General features: G+C 38.8%; 1 protein-coding gene across 27 annotated transcripts in view; it reads left to right on the top strand.

Annotated features, from left to right (window-relative positions):
- TCF4 (transcription factor 4) overlaps window positions 1–23,766 on the top strand; it is a 336,615-nt gene that overhangs the window by 294,275 nt on the left and 18,574 nt on the right. For 21 of the 27 annotated variants that reach the window (XM_014570220.4, XM_075932639.2, XM_014570224.4 and 18 more), the window contains 4 exons: window positions 3,760–3,827; window positions 5,195–5,273; window positions 10,821–10,897; window positions 13,698–13,901. In XM_014570220.4, the coding sequence (XP_014425706.1) occupies window positions 3,760–3,827; window positions 5,195–5,273; window positions 10,821–10,897; window positions 13,698–13,901 (428 nt within the window). The remainder of the gene's footprint in view (window positions 1–3,759; window positions 3,828–5,194; window positions 5,274–10,820; window positions 10,898–13,697; window positions 13,902–23,766) is intronic. The other 6 variants (XM_025181408.3, XM_025181409.3, XM_025181410.3 and 3 more) reach the window with 2 other exon arrangements.

Below are 23,766 nucleotides of genomic sequence, written 5' to 3' on the forward strand. Positions count from 1 at the left end.
CCTACAGCTCTGGATTTTGTGGGCTATATTCAGTCTCGGATTTAGAGTAGGAGCCCTGCTGTGCTCTCAGTGACCTCCTTGAAGGGCTTAGGCAGCATGAAGAAGGAAGCTGCCCAATTCAAATTTGCAGAACAAGAAATAGATATACAGGGAGTAGGCTGAAACCAGGAGCAGGGAGAAAGATAAGGAATGGAAGAGGTGGGGGGAGAGAGAAACTATGACAGAAAGTTGGGAGTGGGGCAAGGAGACTGGTATTTAGAACATCAGGACAAAGGGATGCAGGTTAAAGAAAGTTGAGTCAACCATCTGGTGAGGACCCAGGGGAGTGGGGAGAAGAAATCTGAAATTGACTGCAAAAACACACTGGAATAAGGAGAGAAGCTACAGGTTGAACCTCTCTAGTCCAGCACCCTCAGAACCTGACTGGTGCCAAACCAAAGAATTTGCCGAACCACAGGAGATCAATATTGTCTAGCAGCATTACCAATGGTTTCATTGCTACTGGACTCTTAGAAGACATTTGGGGTAAACAGAGCTAAATAACAGCACAGAACACTGAGAGCCAGGACTAATGACTATAAACAAACTTTATGAGACTGCGGGAAACTTGGCCACATTCATTATAAGGGCTAACTAAAATCATGCTGGACCACAGGTCAGAGTGTGCCGGATTAGAGAGGTTTAACCTATACTGACATTAGATGAAAAGTGAGATTGGGACTGGGAACCTGTGGGGAAGATGATATTGGAAGCCACAATGGAGAGAGAGACATTTGGATGAGGAATTGGCGGGAGTGAGAGATTGGGTCAGGGAGGTTGGAGGCATTGAGACTAGGACTTGCTGGACATGGAGCCTGGAATTTGTATAAGACCTCCAAGGAATGGAGACAGACTGGCTAGGAGAGGAGAATGGATTGGGTCAAGAGCCAGAGATGGGAAAGAGATGGGATTAGGACCAAGTAGGTTGAATGGGATAGGGAAGAAGGGGTTAAAATGGAGTGGTGAGCAGAACAGTCTGGGGCTACATCTAGACTACAGGCTTCTTTTGGAAGAAGCTTTTCCAGAAGAGATCTTCCAAAAAAAACTTCTTCCAAAAGAGAGCGTCCACACTGCAAAAGCGCATCGAAAAAGTGATCGACTTTTTCAATAGATAGCATCCACACCGAATGGACACTATCTCACATTTAAGCTGTGATTACAATGCACAAAGTGGTCACCAGGGCACCTGTTGCTTTTTCCTCTTTCCTCATCTTTCGAAAGAACTGCCTCTTCCCTGTCCACCCATGTCTTTTTCCGAAAGAGTTCTTTCGGAAAAAGGCTTCTTCCTCATAGAAAGAGATTTGCAAATGTCGGGAAAAAAAACTCTGTTCTTTCGATTTTTTTTTTCCCGAAAGAACGCGATTGCAGTGTGGACCTAAGTGAAGGGTTTTTTTTTTGGGGGGGGGGGGGGGAATGGCTGTTTTCCCAAAAAAACCTTTGTAGTGTAGACATAGCCTGTGATGACTAATACAGATTCCTCTGCAGAGCTCAAGATTCATGCAGTTTATCAGTCCTCAAGTGCAACAAATATCTGTGAAACCTACTTTTAAATTGTCTCACTCCCTTCTAATATTGGTCCACATAGAGCAGGGGTGGAGAACCTGCTGCTGCTTCATTTAATCTGGTTCCTAGCAAGTCTCCACAACACTGGCTGGAAGCTCTGAGTCTCAGTGTCCCTTCCCCCCTTTGGGGCATCCATGAACACCGTGTCCCAGCAACTCTTAGGCTCATCATGCTCCCCCCACTCCCGGCTCTGGCTCTGCAGTTCCCATTGGTCTGGAACTGTGGCCAATGGGAATTGTGGGGGTAGTGCCTGCAATGGCGGGACTTCGTCCTGGCACCCACACCCGTAACCTCTTCCCACATCTTGAGTCAGCTCCCACACACCAAGCCCCTTGTAACGCCAGAGCCTTCCTCCCTCTCCCGTCTGGCACCTGCTTCTACACTCTGAACCTCTGATTTCTCATCCTACCCTGAAGCCTAGGGGAAGCCCCAAGCCTGCATGCTCACTTCCCCATTTCCCATGAGGACATAGGTAGCTTCTGACTGATATTTTCTGTGGGTCAGTGGCCCCTGATAGGAAAGATACACTTGTTATCATACACTTAAACTAACAAAGTATCGGTTGAGTGGGTCTAACATTTCCAACACTGCTGAACGACTGGGTGGGTGCCAATATGATGCCTTATGATGGAATTTGTTTTGGTTTTATTTATTTGCTCTTTTAAAATGTTAGGATATTACACCAAAATGCTATGTTAAAAGAATATTATTAAGGTTGCAAAATCAAGCACTCAGAAACACCAGAATTAAGGTTGCCTGTTCAATCTAAATCTGGTCCCCTTTTGTGTATGCATGATGATATATTTTGTAATTACATGACCACATACTAATTTTTTGTGATCCCTGTTTCATTCTGTGCATCGAATTGGACATTTTACGTGAGTGGAGCAGGGTTATGCAGTGAAAGAGGCTGCTGTCTGCAGAAACCCTGCTTAATTTGTTGTAGAAGTTGGAAGGTATGTAATGAATGAGGGAAAGGACTACAGGAAGAAAATGTCTGGTGTCATGGTTAAGGCAGTCGAATGCTGTCCTAAGGATCTGGATTCTATCTCTGCCCATGCCAAAGAGTTCTTGTGTGACGCTAGTCCATTCACTTAACCAAGATTTTCCACAGTGATCATTAATTGTGTGTTCCTCATTTTTTTAGTCCTATTTTTAGAAGTGCTGAACACTCACAGCTGTTCTCTGTTCCTCAGTTCTCCTTCTGTAAAATGGGGATAATAATCCCTCATGTCACGAGAACAATGTAAAAGCAATGTATTAATATGTGTGAAGCATTCTGATACTGCAGTGATGAATGCCATAGAAAATCCCACAAGGAAATAAATATTTTTTTCTTCAGAGCAACGTTTGATAGCTTGCAATATACCAGGCAACAGACTACACATTGAGTGAAGAGAAACAAAATCAATAGCTTCTCATTAAGGGAGCTCTGTCCAGCATGCGCACTAAGTGAAGCAAAAGTACTGTGGGAAAATAGTATATGATCATTTAATTAAAGCCTATTATCACAATACATATGCATTAAGGGGCCAAATTGCAGGTGCACAAGCATCCTCAATTCAGGAATTTCCTAACTTCTGAGTGCTTGATTTTGCAACCTTAATGTTTTCATGCAATTTTTTTCATGTAATATGTATATACAGCATTCATATTTTTAAGAAGTGCTTTGGGATTCTTAAAGAAGAAAGGTGCTGCAAAGTATCATAAGGTATTAATTAGGAATGATTTAGAATGTAAATATATGGTAAGCTTTGATTGGTAGAAAATATGATTATGTGTTAGAGCGTAAAGTAAAGCATCCATTTCTGAACACAAGGCTATATATTACATAGCCTTATCTGATTGTGAACTTCATATCTTTGACTGTTTTTTACCATTCACAGCCATTCATTTTCAAAACAAAGGCATATGGTCAAAGGCATATGCAATACACAATATATTTTTAAAACCTCAAAGATGTTAACTTTATATTTTATCACCAAAACTGTAATATGAATATGTTTATATCTACCTTAGCAAAGCAACTAATGACAAGTAAAGACTAATGTAATGTAATTAGCATTATAATGCAATTAAATTATGAGTCAGTGGACCAGGAATAGAAAACTGAGATTTGTCTCAGACGATTTTTACATTCAATCTTTTGTTTTTCAGCAAACAGAGGAAGTGGGGCAGCAGGCAGCTCACAGACTGGTGATGCATTGGGGAAAGCACTTGCCTCTGTAAGGAAATATTTATTTTGGTTTACACATTTACCAATTGTGAGGTGTGAACTTTAATGAGCAATGGATGCCTGGATTTTAAGAAGATGAACAGCAAACAGTAACTCAAAGCTGATGACCTCTGAGATCAAATCCTTCCTATCAACTGAAATATGTAATGATCTATCTGAAATTATGTTTTTTTAAAAAATTTGCATTGATTATGTTACTGACAAAACTAAATGACTGGAAATCTTATACTGATCAGAGGCACTTAATTACTAGGATCCAGGCCCTTCAATCTTTCACACCCCACACATCTCAAAAACAACGGATGGGGGGTTGCCTAAAAATCAATGGTAGGTTTAGTTCAGTGTTATCAAATGACCTGCAAACGGGATTCATCTAGATTTTCTTTTGCCTTCAGATTTTATATTTTCCACCTTAGTTTCCATCTATTCCAGTACAGTGGTCGCCATTAAAAAGCCAGCATTAACCAGCAGCTGCCTCCCAGTGGTCTTTGAGGTATATGGCACATTTCCTGTTGGGAAAAAAAAGAAATACTGGTGCACCTCAGATACCATTGTGCAGTTACTATTGCATATTGTTGACTTTCTAATAAGGACCAATGTAAATTATTTTCTGGGCAGAGTGGGTTCCACTGAGTTCTCATGAGAGTTAATTTTTTTTCATATTCTACAGATGTTTCATTAAAAAGATGAAAAAATAAGACAATAGGTTGCCCAGAATGACAGATATAGTAGAGAGTCCACTTTTAAATGGTTCCTGATATATGGCATATATGATTAAAAGGGGCAATCACCATGGTGCGAAATTCAATGTACTACATACCACTGACTCTAAGCAGCAGTTAAATGGCACATCTCACTCATTTAAGCAGCACATGTGGTCTTGTCTCATCGTAGTTATCGACGAGTGGCCTTTGGTGTTTGCTGTTATATATTACCTACTGTGCCACGATGCAATCCTTTATTCTCTTTGCTCTATTTGGACTGCTAAAGGGTTTGATTTTACCATTATATTTTTCAGAAATGTTGTAAGGCTTTGTACAATGCTCATTCTTAAAGCAATCTGTGAAATAAAAATATACACCTCCATCTTCATGGACCCTAAAGAGCCTGTGAAAATCAGAACCATCACTTAATTAACAAGTGTCTGTTTCCATAAAGATGTCTCAGGAGAATTCTACTGTTTGGCTTCCAGCATCTAGTACAGTTTTGTCTTTATCAAATATAATTGAGATTAAAGTAATAGGCTTTTTAACCTGTCCTGCTTTCATTTAAATGGACTGAGTGCATAAGAATTCCATATTTCTTTCTGCATCAGTTTGTGATGGCTTTAGATTAATTCTTTATCATCTTTTAAAGATCTATTCTCCAGATCACACCAACAACAGCTTTTCATCAAATCCTTCAACTCCTGTTGGTTCTCCCCCTTCTCTCTCAGGTATTGTTACAATTCTATTTTACTGAACATTTCAACATATATCTGGTAGGAGGTATCTAAAAAAACTCCTGCTGTAACTGGGTGATTTACATCCAGATAATAGCATCAAGCTATTTTCTTACAACACCCGTAGAGCCCAACTATTGTACTTACTGAGATGAATGGAAATATTTTATAAAAGACACACTTTGACCAACATGAAGAAAAGATTATAATAACTTTTAAATAGATGCATTTACCTGCTGCAAAAAAGTAGTGTTAATAGGCACCCATATTTTGGACCGAGGCTACCCCCACACGCCCCTGTGCAGAATGTTCCAAATATTGCGTCAGAGGGAATACACATGACTTATTCCTAGCCCACAGACCTTTGTGAAAGGAGTTGCCAAGAATTTACACAGTAGCCTTTCTATAGCTTTTGGGGGAAACACATTCCCTCAGTCATTCCAACTCTTTGCCATGAGTTTTCTGTCAGTCTGCACATCAAAGAACATTCCACAGCCGGCCCGTACCAGTCAACTTGGTATCGTGAGACTTTGGCTGAATGGCTCTTTCATTGCTGTGTAGACTGCCAGGCTCAAGATGAAGCTCAGGCTCTAAAACCTTTTGTGGAGGGAGGGTTCAGGGCTCAGGCTCCAGCCCTAATCCAAAAATCTACACAGAGACGAAACAGCCCCAAAAGTCTAAGTCAGCTGCCATGGGCCAGCTGCAGGTTTTTCTTTGTCATGTAGACATACCCTCAGGGTCCTAAGCAAAGTATCTGCCAGAACTTGGATTATAAAACAGGGTTGTGTGCAAAGAACCACAGTACACTTAACTCCTTTATTACCCTGTGACATTGAGGATGTCCTTATCTGAGAGAGAGAGAGAGAGAGAGAGATTTTGGTGGTACAGTTTTATTTCTAAATAAACGTAGTAGCTGAATTTTCAATCTTGGAAGTGTATAGTAGTGCTTGTGAAGAGCTAAGCAGAAAAGGTCCAGAGCCAGTTAGCTTCAGAAAAGCATCTACAATTTCTGATGCTCATCAGGACCTAATTCAGATTATGTGAACTTTTGAAACTTTCCCACAAGAGCCTCTCTGCCCATATATCTGGAGGCTCTTCATCTATCCTACTACTATGTTAGCTTCTTGGGAGATTCAACACTGGATCTGTTTCAGTGGGTAACCTGGCATCCTGCTCCCCATATAGTGGGTCCTGTCAATCTCACTTAGACATTTTAAAAGGTACCATATTTTATACTCCTGAGTCTAGCACAGTATTATTTATTCCTGGTCTGCCCCTCAAGTTCTAGGAGATTAGCAATTCTGGAGAGAGGGATAGATCTTTTATGCTCTGAGGTTTCATGGTGCTTCAGCTGTCTTGCAGGCATGAACCCCAAAGTACTTTTTGAAGGGACAAGATTCTAGTGACCAGTTAATGGGAGTAAAGAGTGAGCTGGCCAGCCAACACCTGAAGGCAGGCTAAGGAGGTAGCAGGTTCCCAAGCTTCTTCTTAAAGAGACGAGTTCTACTGGAGAGGGGTAGGAAGCCCTCCCTCAAGAACACCTGCCACATGAGATTTGGTGGTTGAGGTGTTTTTAATCAAATATATCCCCCTAAAATGCATGAGGAACATAAAAGCTGCTGCTTTTCTCCAACACCAGGCCTACTTTGGGGATTGGTTAGCCCCTTGACCAGCTGAACTAGCCACTCCCCGCCCCACCCTGGTTTGAGACCCAATGAAAGGTTTAGGACAGCATTTCTCAAAGTGGTCTGCAAAACCACTCTGATAAATCTGCTAACTGGCCATTCCGATGTGTTTATTTATCTGCTCCACAGCCACAGAGCCTCACAGCTCTCACTGTCTCCAGTTTGACATTTGCAGCCAAGGAAAGCCACAGGAAATATTCTTTGCCGGCTGCCACTACCCCAGCTCCCCTTGGCTGCAAATGGCATACCAGAGCCAATGGGAGTTGCAAGGCTCTGTGGCTGCAAAGCCAGTAAATAAACACACCGGAACAGCCAGTTAGCAGGTTTCGCAAAGTGGTTTCACGGTCCACTTTGAGAAACACTGGTTTAGAAGGACAACGGGCAGTCCTTATTTATCTGAATCGTCCCTGTCCCTAGACAGCACGTTATCACTATGTGATACATTTCTTAAGAGACTTTGCCATCAGTTCCATCTGTTACTATAAAGAACGTATTTGAATTGAAGTAGAGGAAAGCAAAGTTAGGCAATATAGGTTGAATTTCTTTTCAAAAATTGTATTTGATAAACAGAGAGATCCAAGGATCAAAGTCAATACAAATAAGTGGCATGAATTCAAAGGAGAATGGATCTGCTTATGCTTCAGGATATAGTGGGCTTGTCAGAAACAATATCGAAGTCCTGATTGTCCTTCATTGTCTTATTCAGTGATGTGGCAAAAACAGAAGGTGTAGAGACAGTGAAAGTCTAAGGAGACCAAAATTTGGTACTGAATGTTTTAGATATTAACAACATTTTGTCAGTTGGTAGGCTGACAGTCTAGAAAAGGCCATTGTTCCCTGTAAGCTTGTCCTTGTGCAACCACTCAGGAGTGATTCAAATGGCATCCAGCTAATTAGCAGAGAGCCTACAGCTAGGTTTTTTGTTTTTACTGGTGATGCACATTCACACATGCCTCGGTACACACAAAAATTTATTCCACACATGGATGGAAAAGGTTAGAGAGAACAATGGAAAAAGCCATGAAATCAATCTTGGCCTGTGCTTCTAAAGCCAAAAAATGCCACTTAACTTCATTTTTAAGATTAAAACCCTAATGGCTCCATCTTGAATTCCCAGGCTTGTTTCATAAGATCGTTCAAAAGATAATATGTTTCAGACAAAGAACTAACAGTACAAATGATCTGATTGTAGTGCCTTAAGCACAGCCTGCTGGGGTAGGAATTTGAATCAGTATGGGTACGTCTACACTACAGCGCTAGTTCGAACTAACTTAGTTCGAATTAGTTAATTCGAACTAAGCTAGTTCGAACTAACGCATCTAGAACTAAAAACTAGTTCGAACTAGCGTTTTGCTAGTTCGAACTAGTAAGTCCACATTGAGTGGACTCTGAACAGGGCTTAAGGATGGCCGGAAGCAGTGCCGGCAGGGCATAAAAGGAGGACTTAGAGCATGGAGATACTGTCTCAGGCTAGCCGAGGGCTGCGCTTAAAGGGTCCCGACCCCCACCCCGGACACACAGTTCTAAGGGGTGCCCCGCTTGCAAAGAAGTTCTGGCTTGGAGTGCCCTGAGTGCCCACACTGGGCACATCACACCACTCGGCCATCAGCCCGGCTGCACTTGCCGCAGGCTGCCATCTGGGGAGAGGGAGTAATTGGGGGGCTGCAGGAGAGCTTCCACCCCCAGAAGCCCGCAGAGCCAGCCCAGTCCTCCCCATCGGGGGCTCGTACCCCATTCCTCCCTCACCTCCTTCCACTTGCCCTTCCCTAGCCCCCCTTCTTCTTGATGTACAAAATAAAGATAACGTTTCTTCCAACATTGACTCTGTCTTTATTGAAAAAAACTGGGGGAGACTGGGAAAAGGAGGTGGGAGAGGGGAAGAGAAAGGCTGGGAGAGGGGAGGGCAACTAACATGATCAGGGGTTGGGAACAGGTCCCAGATGAAGAGAGGCTACAGAGACTGGGACTGTTCAGCTTAGAAAAGAGGAGACGGAGGGGGGACAGGATAGAGGTCTGTAAAAACAGGGGTTGGGTGGAGAGGGTGCATTCAGAAAAGTTCTTCCTGAGATCCCATAAAGAAGGACTAGAGGACACCAAAGGAAAGGAATGGGTATCAGGCTTGAAACTAGTAAGAGAAAGTTGTTCTTCTTGACAAAGCAAATAGTTAACCTGTGGAACTCCTTGCTGCAGGAGGCTGTGAAGGCTACAACTAGAACAGAGTTTAAAGGGAAGTGAGATCAAGTCATGGAGGTTGGGTCCATGGAGTCCTATTAGCCAGGGGGTAGGAGTGGTGTCCCTACCCAAAGTTTGTGGAAGGCTGGAGAGGGATGGCACGAGACAAATGGCTTGGTCATTGTCTTCGGTCCATCCCCTCCAGGGTCCCTAGGGTTGGCCGCTGTGGGCAGACAGGCTACTGGGCTAGATGGACCTTTGGTCTGACCCAGGACGGCCATTGTAAGCTCAGGGCTCAGTGTCGGGGGTCTCAGTGGACCCCCTTGATTTTCATGCACACCTGGTCCTGGGTGGCCAGGCTGGCAGCTCTCCTGCCCTAGCCGGCCACTTTCCTGTGCCTAGTGCGGAGATCGTGGACAAGGTCCACGATGTCCGCACTAGCCCAGGAAGGTGCCCGCCTCTTGCGGTCCAGGGCAAGCTCCCGGGAGCCGCCAGCCTGGTCCCGGCAAGAGGGGGTGGGCTGGGGGGCATCGGGTGGGTGGCTCTGTGCCGTGCCAGGTGCAGGGTCTGCTAGCTGGGTGCTGGCAGGCTTGCACCTGGCACGGGCACCGTAGCCAGCCCGTGCCCCTTTAAGGGGTCCGGGGCCGGGAGGGGGGCATAGAGTTTCCCTGGTGTTGGCCAGAGTGGCCACCAGGGAAACCTGGGGAGGGCTAGCCTCCCACTAGTTCGAACTAAAGGGCTACACAGCCCTTAGTTCGAACTAGCTAGTTCGAACTAGGCGTTAGTCCTCGTAAAATGAGGTTTACCTAGTTCGAACTAAGCGCTCCGCTAGTTCGATTCAAATTCGAACTAGCGGAGCGCTAGTGTAGCGCATAGGAAAGTTAGTTCGAACTAACGTCCGTTAGTTCGAACTAACTTTCTAGTGTAGACATACCCTATTTCTGTCCTCAAGTCTGGTGTGTCCCTTTGAAAAAAAAGATATTGCAAAAATTGAGACTTTATATATTTCATGCTTAAATCTTCAGCAAAAACACATTTGGTTCAATAGGTGTTAACTAATATAAATCAAAGTCTTTGCTGTTAGCTACTTTTAAGTTTTGTGCAAAACCAAATCATCTACCTTAGGAAAGTATAAATCTTAACAGTTAAATGAGAGCATCAATAGAATGACAAGTTGTAATTTAATTTTGAGTTAGATATTCACACAGTACATTTTTTAAATCCTGTTTCTTTTATTTAAAAAAAAAACCCCAATTCATTACTTTGCTGATTGAATTATTTATTCTGTGGCATCGAGTATGTCTTGAATCACAGCTAGGATAATGGACCAGTACATGCTGGATTTATATAGAAGTCTAGCAATTCCCTCTTAGCACTTCTGAAAATGCTACTTCTCCTTTTACCAGTGAGATATTTCCCTCTGCTATAGCCTCTCTTAGGTACAGCTGTTGAATCAATGAAAACCTCTGTTGGGAAGCAGCCTGGGGCAATTTTGTGGACTGCGTCTACGTGCTTCTCTACAAAAATACCTTTTTTTCATCCATGTATATTTTGGAAATTGTCCATATGTCTGCCCTATAGTCTATCTGGAAAACAGCATTTACATGTCTATAAAATGGTCCAGAAAGTTTGAAAGACATTTTTGTTTGCATAGTTCTAATGGTAATTCCCATTTTACTATTAGCAGGCACAGCTGTTTGGTCTAGAAATGGAGGGCAAGCATCATCATCTCCCAATTATGAAGGTCCCTTACACTCTTTGGTATGTTTTGATTAGAGACCTCCTCTGCCGCAGTATTTTCCATGCTGTTCTTTCCATTTCTCATCCATACTTCTCACAGTTTTGCATTTTGTTAGTGATTACTGTCCCCTTCGGTTTTTACACTATATGATCATCACTAATTTAGTAACATGGGGACCCAATCCTTTGATTTGTGATATTTTGATAGCATCTGTCACTGACTAGAATGTCATGTTTGAACATAAAAATGAAGAAAGTTAATTGCAAAAAAGGATTAATTTATTTTCAGCCAGGAAAGTTTGCTTGAAGGGATAACAGAGAAAAGTAAGTGGTTGCTAGGATAGGTGTTTGCATTATGAGTGTGAATACTTTTATTTAGGGAAGGAAAGTACAGCAGAAGACTAAATAATGATTTTGGATTCTATTTGCTATGTTTCAAACTATTGTAGGCTTAATATGGTGGATAAATTGGCAACAATTGAGGTGAGAGTTATGGCTAGCATGGGAGAAAATAAATAAACGAATAAGATGTTTTATATGTAAAGATTAGCTGGAGGCTGGCTGGAAACATGATAGGGACACACGGACAAAGGTTTTTTAAGTTTAAATCCTTTATCCCATTTTTTTCTGTTTGTTGTTTAGATAGTCAGGAAGGAGTGGTCACATATTTCTGTAGACACCAACCACTTTTTGGTTGCTATATCTGTAATGATAAAGATCAAATATGCCTCAGAATAAAAAAGCAGAGCCTTTCTGATGACAACCTAAATAATCATGCAATACTGAATCACGGACAAGTCCATCTGACTTGAGTGAGAATTTTCCCTAAGTCAGGAATTAGCAAGGACTGCAGTAACTGACTCAGTACAGATACTTGTGTCATGATTCATTGTTGGATAGTTTATAGCTTATCCCAACTTGCTGTGGTATGTAGGTCCTGGTCTACTCTAGGGAGTTATTTCGAAATAACTCCCCTTAGGATAAATGTCTAAGTGGAGCGTCCACAATCCTGTTATTTCAAAATAATGGGCTGCTTATTTCAAAATCTGTACTACTGCTTCCTTGGGGAATAATGCTAATTTTGAAATAGATATTTTGAAAATAATGTTAGTGTGGACTCTCTGGTGTCACTGTTTTGAAATAACTACTCCCCGTAGTAATTTGAACTAATTACTCCCCAGTTCTTCCTAGACCTTTAAGTCAAGGTTGCACATCCACATTAATGGAGCCTGTAATGGGGATATGCTATTTCAATTTTTTTCAAAATAATTTCCTATGTAGACATGCCCTGGATGTATATAGAAAGTAGCAGTGTTTTTATAGACCAAATACTCCAGAGATATGTAATTAGTATAGAATTATTTCTGTAGTGAGAAAGTTACCCCGTTATTTGGGCCTACCCCTTTTACCTTTCACTACAATATCTTGTTGAAGAACAAGAAATTTTAGGCATTTACTTATCAGATATGACATATGCCAATGGAAACAGTTTGACCTAGTAGTTAGACCAGAGCAAAGTAGAGAGGCTTTTAGTTCTGTCCTTAACTGTGTCATTGACTTGTCTTGGCTCAAAAGTTCACCATGTGTGCCTCAGTTTCTCCACCTGTGAAATTAAGATAATAACACTTTATAAAACAGCGGTGGGGAACCTTTTTTGGGTCGGGAGCCACTGACCCACTCTCCACAGTACCCTCACACACCAGAGCCTGGGGAACCCAGTCTAGTAGATTTTGTAGGCTCCAGCCCCACGGGAGACAGCAGGGGAGCCCTGAGCCTTGGGTACCAGATCCAGGCAAGCCTTTGGTTCCAGAACCCTGATATAAAATATTATGGACTGTTTGGATGAAGGACACTATGCAGCATAAATGCAATGCATCATTTCTGAGTCCATTGCTTCTCCTCTTCCTATATTTGCCAGCAACATGGCCCTTTTTTTTTTTTTTAAAAAAAAAAAAGAAAGAAAAACTGGAAGGAGTCCAGTAAAACTGCAGTCAGACTTCTTGAAAGTCAGTACTTCTACTTTTAATGGTTCAAATGTAGGGACAATTCTAGTAGATAGCCTGGGCAGCTCCGTTTCCTGGAAGGAATTTTGAATGTAAGCTTTTGTTTTAGAGAGGTGCAAGTTACACTAGAACAAACAAGGAAAATTGAAGAAATGCTGTCAGAACCAACAGTTCAGTGCATCTCTTTTTTGTAATTTTTTTCACGTCTTGTATAGGGTACAGATCTCTCAACCTGTAAGGAGGTGTATTTATTGATAGTCTACCAGCAATCCTTTTAAAGTAGTTTTAGGATACAGTTACAGGGAGTATTTCTGTCATTGTGGAGAAAGGGTTTATATGGCCTTAAGTTCTTTCTAATTTTTGGTAATTTTTTGATTATACAAGGAAAATAGGCCCTGTCAGAGACTGAAATAAGTTAGATGTATATTCTTCTTTTTGCTTGAGATAACATTAAAAGTTTTCAAAAATTACAGAGGGCAACATATGTACAGTAATGATTATGTTCATGAGGAATCATTGAACCTGTTTTGCCCATGAAAATGAAAGTTGTGCTTGTCTTAAACTAGCATTCTAGGGAATTAGAGAGAGCTTAATTACTTTCCCAAGAAAAATATCACTTTTGCTAAAAAGGGGAAAAAATAAAGGAACTGTTTTCAGTTACACCCCTCATCCCCCTTTCTCCCCCCCCCCCCCCACGCATACATCAACTAGAAGTACAGTATGTGGCATACCTAATCTGTGTGTGTTTTGTCTCAAATGTTAAATGGCCCTTCACATTTGCTGATGGTTCTCTTGATTTGTTTTTCATAAACAAACAGCAAAGCCGAATTGAAGACCGTTTGGAAAGACTGGACGATGCTATTCATGTTCTTCGGAATCACGCAGTGGGGCCTTCAACAGCCATGCCTGGTAGTCATAGCGACATGCATGGATTAATAGGGCCTTCTCACAATGGAGCAATGGGAGGTCTTGGGTCAGGATATGGGACAGGCCTTCTTTCAGCCAATAGACATTCACTAATGGTAAGCTATGAAGATTAAATGACAGTCCAGGTTTAAAAACAGTAATTAGAATTTCTGATCTGGTTTGCAGGCTTTTTAATGATGTTGAACCTTTCTATTTGTGCTAATGTTGCAGATATTTTAATTTTTATGGCAAAAGTATTAACTTAATTTGTGTAAGGTTTTGCTACTACTAAAATATGTTTGTAAGTATACTGCATATGGTTGGAGCACATAGTATGTTTATTCTGTACAATTTGCTCATGACAGTAAAAACTCCATTCTTTTATATGTTTTACAACTGATTAATGTGAGGCTGCCATTGACAAAAAGCTCCTATACTCTAGCATCCAGCTTCCTTAAAAGTCCTTTCTAAAATAGCTTGGATTGTTTGAGAGATTCAGTTGGGTGATGAGCATATAAATAGTATACCATCTTTCTCCCTTATCCATATGCCAAAAAAAGTATATGGGAGAGGAATCTTCTGGGTTTTTTCATTTACTGCTCTTTGTCTTTCTATTTCAATTGAGTTTGTATAAATGCACTGCATTTTTTAGGAACCTGCAGAAGATCTGGAATCTCTCTTTCCTTCTTATTTTCCTATTCCTTTTAAAAAATACCCTATCTTTAGTCTGAAATTTCCAATGAAGATCTATCCTCCTGGGAATTTGGCTGCAATTACAGGCCCCAGTTCAGGAGTGCATATTTATGAGTTTCTTAACTAATTGCCCATCCGAATGGAAGGGTTTGCACCTGTTTTAATTTGTGATGGTTCAGCCCCAAAGATCAACAGCAGCAGAGATGTTATCAGTAATAGGGGGACCCCAGAGAGCACAACAGGGACATCCTAGTGCTTTTTATATAATAATTACTTTTATTTACCAACCAAACAAGACTACACACTGCAGTCTGGTGAAGAAGAAAGAACACAATGGAACATCTAGCATTTCTTTACTCATTCCATCCCCTGTAGAGAAACCCAAAGTATTAGTCATAATTATCCTCATCCTCTTCATCATCACCAGTGGATTCTTCTTGGCCTCTCCTCAGGGCAAGTAGGTCATGATACAGCTTTTATAATGTGTTATAATGCACCCTGCTATGCTTAATGTATATTCAGTAGGGGTTTCGGTCCATTTTTCTTACTTGTATTTCCTCTCCCACTTATCGTTGCCATGCCCTTCTTCCATAGGTTGCTAGGCCTTTTACTTCAAGCTTATTAGAGCATATGACAGTTATAGCATTCTTATGGTCAGACATCTGCTGATGTTCCCAATTTAAAATATCTAAAGCTAGTATAAACTGGCTTCTTGTGGCTACCTATGAAACAGTTTAGCAACACTGACAACACCAGTTTATGTTTTGTGACCTTTTGTTTTATAGGGTCATTTATGAGTTAGTTAGTTAGTTAGTTATGCCCCATCTTTAAGTCTTCATTACTTTGGTTAAACTATTGTTTTACAGGCTTGAGACCTATAGTCTTTTGCTCTACTGCCTAAATCCATACCTGTGCCTTATTTAGGATATGCCCATATATCTAGCAACATAAGTGGCTACAATCCATTCTTAAGAAAACCCTTAAGCAACGAGAATTAAGTACATTCTTAAGTATGTGCTCACATGCTTTTTGTAAATTGGGATCATATATGATCACTTGTGACTTATCTTTCACATTAGGTTAATTACTCCACATTAAGAGTATCAGGCTTTTTCTATACTTGGGTAGTCACTATTGTCCGACTTACCGAGGCTCTCATTCTACGTGTCTTAGTACTTTTTCACATGATTGATCTCACAATATAGTTACTTGCATGAATAAATACAACTCAGCATTAGTGTTTCAGAATTAGATCCTCATTTTCCTGTTATAGCTTGTTTTGTTTTGTTTGTTGAAGACAGTGTCATCTTATGTTATCTGTTCTGGTGGAGGTATTTGGCTCTACAAGAAACCAAACAAATTCTTCACAAGAAGCTATTAAAGAAATTAAGTAGTGTCATATAAGGAACGCATAGATTCAAAACTGGATAAAAGACAGCAAAATGAGGAGTAGGGTTAAATGGCCAGCTTTGACATTATTAAAGGCTAATGTTTAAAGTTCCCCAACATTCCATTTTAGGAGTAATATTTCACATCTCTAATCTGGAAAAGGGACAGATGTAGTTTGCAAAAGATTCAAAAGATTTATGTTAGGATAATAGAAAAATGTAAGGAACCTCATGGCCATCTAACCAAGCTGGATTGATGGGCAACATGATGACACATGAAATTCAGTGTTGATAAGCATTAGGTATTTCATATTAGAAAGAATCATTTGAAGTATTCATATGCATTGCTAATTCTCAGTTAACTGTAACCATTCAGGAAGAAGGATTGGCCATCACTGTCAACAATTGAATGAAAATCTCAGCTCCGTGTGCAGCAGTAGTCAAAAAAAGCAAACCAAATGTTAAGATGGCAAAAGGAATGTGATATAAACGAATATTGAAAATGTTATGTCATTAAATAAGTTATTTATATGTTTTCATCTGGCATGTTGTGTTCTCTTTTGATTATTCTGTCTCAAAAAGGATATAGTAGAACTAGAGGAGATTCAAAGCTTCAAAAATGCTCAGAAGCATAGAAAGACTTTATATGAGGAGAGACTGAATCTATCACAGTGGTTTTCCTTAGAAAGGACATATAAGAGAGGGGAGCCTAGAGTATACAAAATAATGGATAGTAAACAATATAGTAGTCCTGTTCATCCTTTCTTGTAATTAAAGAAAGGAATATTCAATAAAACTAAAATTAAAATAATTGACAATTAACCTATGACATTCATTGCTACAAGATGAAATGGAAGCCAACTGCTTAGTAGCATTCAGAATAGGCATGGAGATTACACAGATAAATAGAACATCCACAATTGCTTTAGATAATATTCATACAATATTTAGAAAAATATGAACTCTTATGTCACAGGGCATAAGCCAGCCACTGACGCAGTTTAGGGAAACATTTCTTCTGTAGACAGTCCATCATTTTTCATTCCAAAGTTTTTTGTATCTTCCCTTAACCTTGTTGTGTCCACAAGGCTTTTTGGCCCATTGAGAGTCGCTAGTTCCTTATAGTGGCTGCTGCTTCAGAACTGGTTGGACACCATAGCTCTAAATTTTCTGTTATTAACAAGACACTTGCCATTGTCAGAGTATTGGACTGAATGAACCATTATGTTCTAATCCACTAGGGCAATTCTCATTTTCCTGTGAAATCAACACAGAAGTTCTCACTGTAAAGGGTAGTAACTTTGCTAGTAATTCTGTAGCAAATGACACTATGACCTACTGTAAAAGATAGCGGGAGGATGATCTAGTGATATGTCAGATATCCTGGGAGAGTTAACTCTTGCTATGATCCTTTGAAGGCAGTTATTTATTTAGTCTTATGACACTTTACTGTGTGAGACCTTAAAAACTAAGCCTGTCATCCATGTGGAATTTAACAGTCCCGTGGCTTTTTTTGGATGAGAAAGGTTTTCTCCTTATAGAATTGACCAAACAAATGCCAGGATGGAGTGTTCAGGGGATTATAGAACAGTACATTGAGTAAAATGTAGTAAGTTCAAATCAGTACTGGTGTTTATAAACAGCTTGGGATGAAATGTTCTGTATTCATGTAATTTATTGCTATTTAGTATTGTTAATGGTTCTCTTTTGATCTATATTTAAAGTATGTTTCTCCTGGCAGTGGTCAGTCTGGTGGCTGGCTCTGCCCCCTCCTAAAATGAAAGTTAAATGTAGCTGTCATGTGTGAAACACTCTTAAAAGCCACAATTGGGCCAGTGCCATTTATAGATTTTTAAAAATTGATGACTTAAAATAGTTTGCCAGCAAGGCTCCAAAAGGTAAAAAGATGCCTTTTTAGCATCCCAGTTAAATCCACCTTTCTTCCCGTTCCCCTGTAAAAATAGCATGAACCCAGACATTGTTTTGCTCTCTGTGGCAGTTGCTGGGAATTCACAAAAGGAAATTCTAGGTTGCAATTTAGCTTAGCCTCAGGTAATTTGTTAAATACACTTGGGATACATATAATGTAAGATTTTTAGTTTGTAGAATGCTATTTCCCCCACAAATGTTTAAACAATACTTCTTTTAATGAAAAAATCTGGCTTTATTATAAGCCAGATCTGTGACTTACAACTGTTTCTGCGTATCTGCTCTCAATCAAGAAAAAAGGGTTTAATTTTTGTAGCTTTGTTCACTTTGCATATGTTAAACTGTTGCAACATGCACCCAGGGCATCACTTCAGAGACGGTTCTATAAATATGCAGTCGTCTCTTAAATACCAGATGTAGGTGAAGTTAGATTCAGACAAAAAGAATAGCAAACAATTCAATTGTTCATATAGCTTTTAAGAAATATCTGACCCTTGAATTTCTTCTTTTATGTATCTGTTTTTGGAAGGGTAGGCATTCTTCCAAAATCTGAGTTGATTAAAAAATGCTGCATGGTACTTTGTCATTTCTACTATTGAAGACATGCTTCTGCTTCCTGCTTTTCTGAAATTGATGAACAATGAGTAAACTCATAATCCACATACCTTGAACCGGGCAACTCAAATGAAAGTTATGCCACTCTGACAACATGGCTAGTTCTAAAAACAAGAAGGACAAATTTCTGTCTCCACATTTAACTTTCTGGGAGGGAAAAATAAGTCTGCCAGTTCACAAAGTTTATTAGTCACTGTCTGAAACTGTAACTTGTGTGAAAGAGTCAAGCCTGGTAATTTCTTTTGGAAAACTGGTATGAATTTTGAAGTAAAAACATAAGAACAAAGGAAATAGTTTTTGAATAGAGTCAGTCTTAAGTTAGCCTTTGACCATTTGATACATTCCACTCTAAAAAGGAAGTTGAAGGGGGAATTTTAAAAAAAAGAGGAGGATACTGGTAATGTTTTCCACATTTGAATTTTAATACATGAAACAGGCTATAAAACTTTGGCCAGCTGCAGTAAATAAAGTAGCAGTGGGAGGTATGGACCGGAAACTTGTACAGAATGTGCTGGTAGTAGTTTCTTTGCCCACTGTATACCTTCATTTGTTGGTTTCAAACTTGGAGTATATCAGAATAACTTGAGATTTAACCTAGAGTTTCTGTTAGTTTCCAGCAGGTCTTCCTTATCAGATATCCTCCGCAATCTATGGTATTTGGACAAGTATAAATCTCGTCCCAAGGCAAAAATAATATGGGACTGGATCAGATTCTTCTCTCAACTCCACTGCTGTAAATATGAATTACCTCCTTTCATATATGTGGAATTGCTCCTGATTTACAACAGTGGAGCTGCTGAGAGCAAATTTGGCCCACTGTTTTCTTAAGAGAGATAAATGATACTTCTAATGGGAGGTTGATGTATTTTAGTCTATAGTGTTTCCTTAAAGCCCCAGTCCAACAAAGCATTAAGCACATGTACAATTTTAAGCAATTTTTATAGTTGGTAGTGTCCTTGTTTCAAATTTTTCATCTTATACTGGGTAACTAGGTTACATTAAAATCACTCCATGTTCAGACTGGGCATATATTGTGTAAGGACAGCATCAGATTAGTAGATTAATTAATGAATGGGTACACCATACTCCCAAATTCCTAATCCCATTTACACTGGGAATCAAGAGAACTGCTCACTTCCATTGCTGGGTGATGTGCTGAGTGATTTTGGATAATTCTACCTCTCTTTTATTGAATAGTACGATAAGGTCATTTTCCAAGTAAGGCACTGCTCAACTTCAATTGGAGTGGCAGAATCAAGCCATAACCTTCTTGTACCTTGGGTAAAATGGGGAAAATTATACTTGCTGACTTGTCAAGGGAGTTCTAATTTAATATTTCTTTGAATTGCACTTGACAACTACTAACAAAAGCTACTATAAAATGAATGAACTATAATAATTTTTTATCAGAATTATAAATACTAAATTTGTCAACATTTATGTGCAGGAGAGACAGAATGCCATAACAAAATTTTACCTTTATTAAAAAAATCCAATAAACTAATTTTGGTCCAAAATAGTATATTACTGAATTTTACTGAGGTTTTATGTATCTATATATAAATAAAGCAAAACTATTTTTTCTTTTGTTCAACCGATGAACCAAAAATTCAGTTATTCGCAGTTCTAAAAAACATGTCATAAACCAATGTAACAGATAAATATGCCTTCTACCCTGAATTGGTGTGTGTTCACCTGAACGTAAATATACAATAAGATGACTTGAATGTAAATATCTCTTTAAATTGACAAACCAGCAACAAACTATTTTGCAATCTTGACTAAAAGCCTGACATATTTAATAAAGATTTAGACTTCAGTCTCTCAAACATACATGCACTTAATACAATTGTGAGGAATGTTATTGGGATTATTTGTGATAGGAAAGTTAAGCACATTTTTAACTTCCAGAATTGGAGCCATAATAATTAAAATGAAGGTAGCATCCATTAGTATGGCTTGCAAAGCACACAAAAACAACTCTATGCACAGCAAAGTTTAGTTTTTTCTCAGCTCAGACATTGCTAAGAAATATCATATATTTGAAAGTGTATTTATATGATTGGGTATACAAATGATGAGAGTATAAGCATCTCATTCTCATGACTGGTCATTATATTTATGTCTCAGTAATGTGGAAATTCCATATCCAGATAGAAACTCCAAGGTTAGTTTGTATTGTATCTTCTCTCACTCCCTACTGTCACCCACAAGTACATGAGGTAAGTCTATGCTATCAATTTTAACTGTGTATTTCCTGAGTTTGGTCAGTTCCTGCCATTGTAGAGATAATGTAGATTTGTTTACATTTTAAATACGATTTTGTAAAATGGCATTTGTATGCTAGCTTTTACACAGAGATCATAAAAGAGGCATATTTGTTTTGTAGCAGTGTATAACTAGACTGACTGTAGCCATTATACAACAAAAATTGGAATACATTTTTGTAAGGTACTCCTTACAAGTCCATTAGCTTGCTTCCAGGATTCACATGAGGATCCACAGGAAGATATGTTCATTTATATATTTTTAACATCCAAATTAAATTAACTTATGGAATTTTCCACCACTAGAAATTAAAATAGCAGCTTAAGAAGTAATCCAATTATGTCATTCATATGAAAACAAAGAAAGTCAAGGCAACTTGGCATTATTTAAAAATAAAATTTGACTTTTTTATTTGTTAAAAATCTGTTGTCTTGCTTTACATATTATCATAGTTGCAATTTAAAAATAAAAAAACAAAGATATCCTTATAATTGAGAAAAGTGAACAAAACAACCTTACTTGACTAAAAGCTTGTAAAACAAACAGTAGTATAACATTTTTATATAACATTCATGTTCTTCCTAATTGGTTGACATTTGTAATTTCATGAAAATTATAGCCTCCGTCACATTCTTAAAATCATTTTTAAGTATACTGTTGGTTTTAATCAGAAAAAAACCCATTAATTATTATTTAAAATGACACCCCTTTTCAAAAACATTGTCCTGACACAATGACTTCATTCATTTTAAACGAGCTAATTAGGTGTATTGTTAAAACCGTAGTATTTGGTTTCCAAGTTTTAATTTAGCATTAGCTAGCTCCTTGGTTTCCACACATGGACGGGTCTATTGTGAAGCCGAGTGTGTGTGAAAGTTATTGGAGAATGGTAGTCTCTGGGTAACGTTCCTCTAAGCTTCCCTGATTTTTGTTTCCCCTGTAGTCTAGATGAGAAACAGCTGGCTTTTGTTTAAAAAGCTGTTTTGTGAAATGTCTGAAACTTGAGGTGTAGAGCTGAGGTCACTATTAAAGCAGGTGCTTGGAAACAAGTGGGAAAGAAAGCAGCAGAGACTGATTTGGCCACATAATCTTTTGGAAGATATTTCCTAATAGCCTGGAATATGATATGAAAAGGAAATAAAACTTCTCCAAGTTTCCTGATTTGTTTACTATGTTTTTCACTCAAAGATAAAGGAAGGAGAGTTAATATTCCTAATCCTGTAGCTTTAGAACCTTCTCTGTCTCTGAATTTGCACAATACTTAAAAGAATAATCATCTCTGTAGGAAAGAAATCATAAGGATTATTTCAATGACTTGACTTCAGTGGCCATGGCAACCCATAGTAGGTTGCCACTGGTTGATTTCTTTTAAAATACTTAATTGCTTCACCTACTATGAAAAATATTGTTTAAGTGTGAAGGACTAGAGCATTATCTTAATGCTTGTTAGGTACTTACAGTAGAGCATGAACTGAGACTGAGCATATTGTACCAAAAAAATGAGCACCTAAATTAGTCCTTAATAAGCAAAAGCTAAAAGTATATAGATTCGTTGTGCACTTGAAGTGTCTATAGGCAGAAAGATGCATCTCTTCTCCTTAAGATCACAGATTATTAACAGCTGTTTGGGAATGGAGATTAACACTGTAATTTTTGCAGCACTAAAAGAAAATTTGTTTGGGAAGTTGGCTCTTCACTTCTAGTCAATGTGTAATGCCAAATAAAACTTCCTTTTGCAAAGCTCATGTGTTAGAGTTGAGCAATGTTGTGATTCCCTCAGAAACGCTGGATTACCCAAGCCTGCCTGCATTAAAAAGAACAGAAAGAGTATAGAGAGATTCATGGAGTGCTGCCATGCAGCATTCTATCATACTGTACATAACATGAAATCCACTATTTCATTTAGACTGTCTCCCTTCCTCTACTTAAGACGTGGCACTACACACACAAACACACATTTTCCACTTTTGTCTACATTTAAATGGATTTTGCATATGACTTGTTTGCAAAATGCAAAGCTGCTTAGTATTCTTTGGCACATCTTTCTGTATTAAAAATGTTGAACTTTGTTATTTTTCCTGATTTAATTCCACTCTTAATTTGTTTTAAATGCTTCCTTTTGCTTTTGATCTTATTTATCACTGAGCCACTGGTCATATGGAAATTATTATTGTATAGCATGGAGATGAAAGACTTCAGTGCCATAAAATAAGAGCGAATAATTTGGACCAATAATGCGCACATTCTGTGAGAAACCATTTGTGTCAAAGTGGCCTGTGTTCTTCCCTTTGTAATATAGCAGTTGAGGTTTATAAGGGCTTTACGCAAATCTGCTTTCTGTCAAACGTATAAATTTTGACAATATTAAACACATGTTAACATGCATCACCTTACAACTTGCTTGCCACATGTTTTTATTTATCTAATTGGATAACACAAGGTCATCATATTTGTAAAGGCACCAAGGTAGTTGCTTGTTAAATTCATTCATGACTTAGGCTGGTTGGGCTAATCTCTTCCTAATTTTGACATGTAGCTGTGATCCTTAGGTGGGGAATCATTCAGTTGAACTTCCTGAATTTGTAAGCATTAGAAAATACCTGTTAGTATTCCCTTTGCATCTTTGTTTTCCGAGAGGAATCTGAAATTCTTTCCAAGTTATATATTAACATTAATTGTATGAAGTGCTGTTTTATTAATATGGAAAGACTTAACTTTTTCAGCTTTTGTCTGCTACTTGCTAACTGCAAATGTCCATCTGTGAGCAATCAAAGTAATGTTTGTATGACAGTTTAAAGATCACTCGTGTTTTAAATAGTGTTCCTTTGACTTAGAGAAAATAAGTTTCCTTTCTTTTGATACGATGGAGATATTGACAAGATAATTAAAACTGGAATCTAGCATTCTTGAGCCATCAGGTGCAATATTTCACGGGAAGATTACAATTCAAAGATACCAAATTTTTTTTCTTTGTCAATCGGTATCTAATCACAGTGAGAACGGGTCAACTTTTCTCCTTGTGTTTGCTCAAAAACAAATATCTATCTATTCTAGCTCTGTATCTGCACATAGGTTTGCGTGTGACCTC

This window comes from Pelodiscus sinensis, chromosome 6 (genome assembly GCF_052426305.1).
Source record: "Pelodiscus sinensis isolate ZL-2025 chromosome 6, ASM5242630v1, whole genome shotgun sequence".
Taxonomy (NCBI): domain Eukaryota; kingdom Metazoa; phylum Chordata; order Testudines; family Trionychidae; genus Pelodiscus; species Pelodiscus sinensis.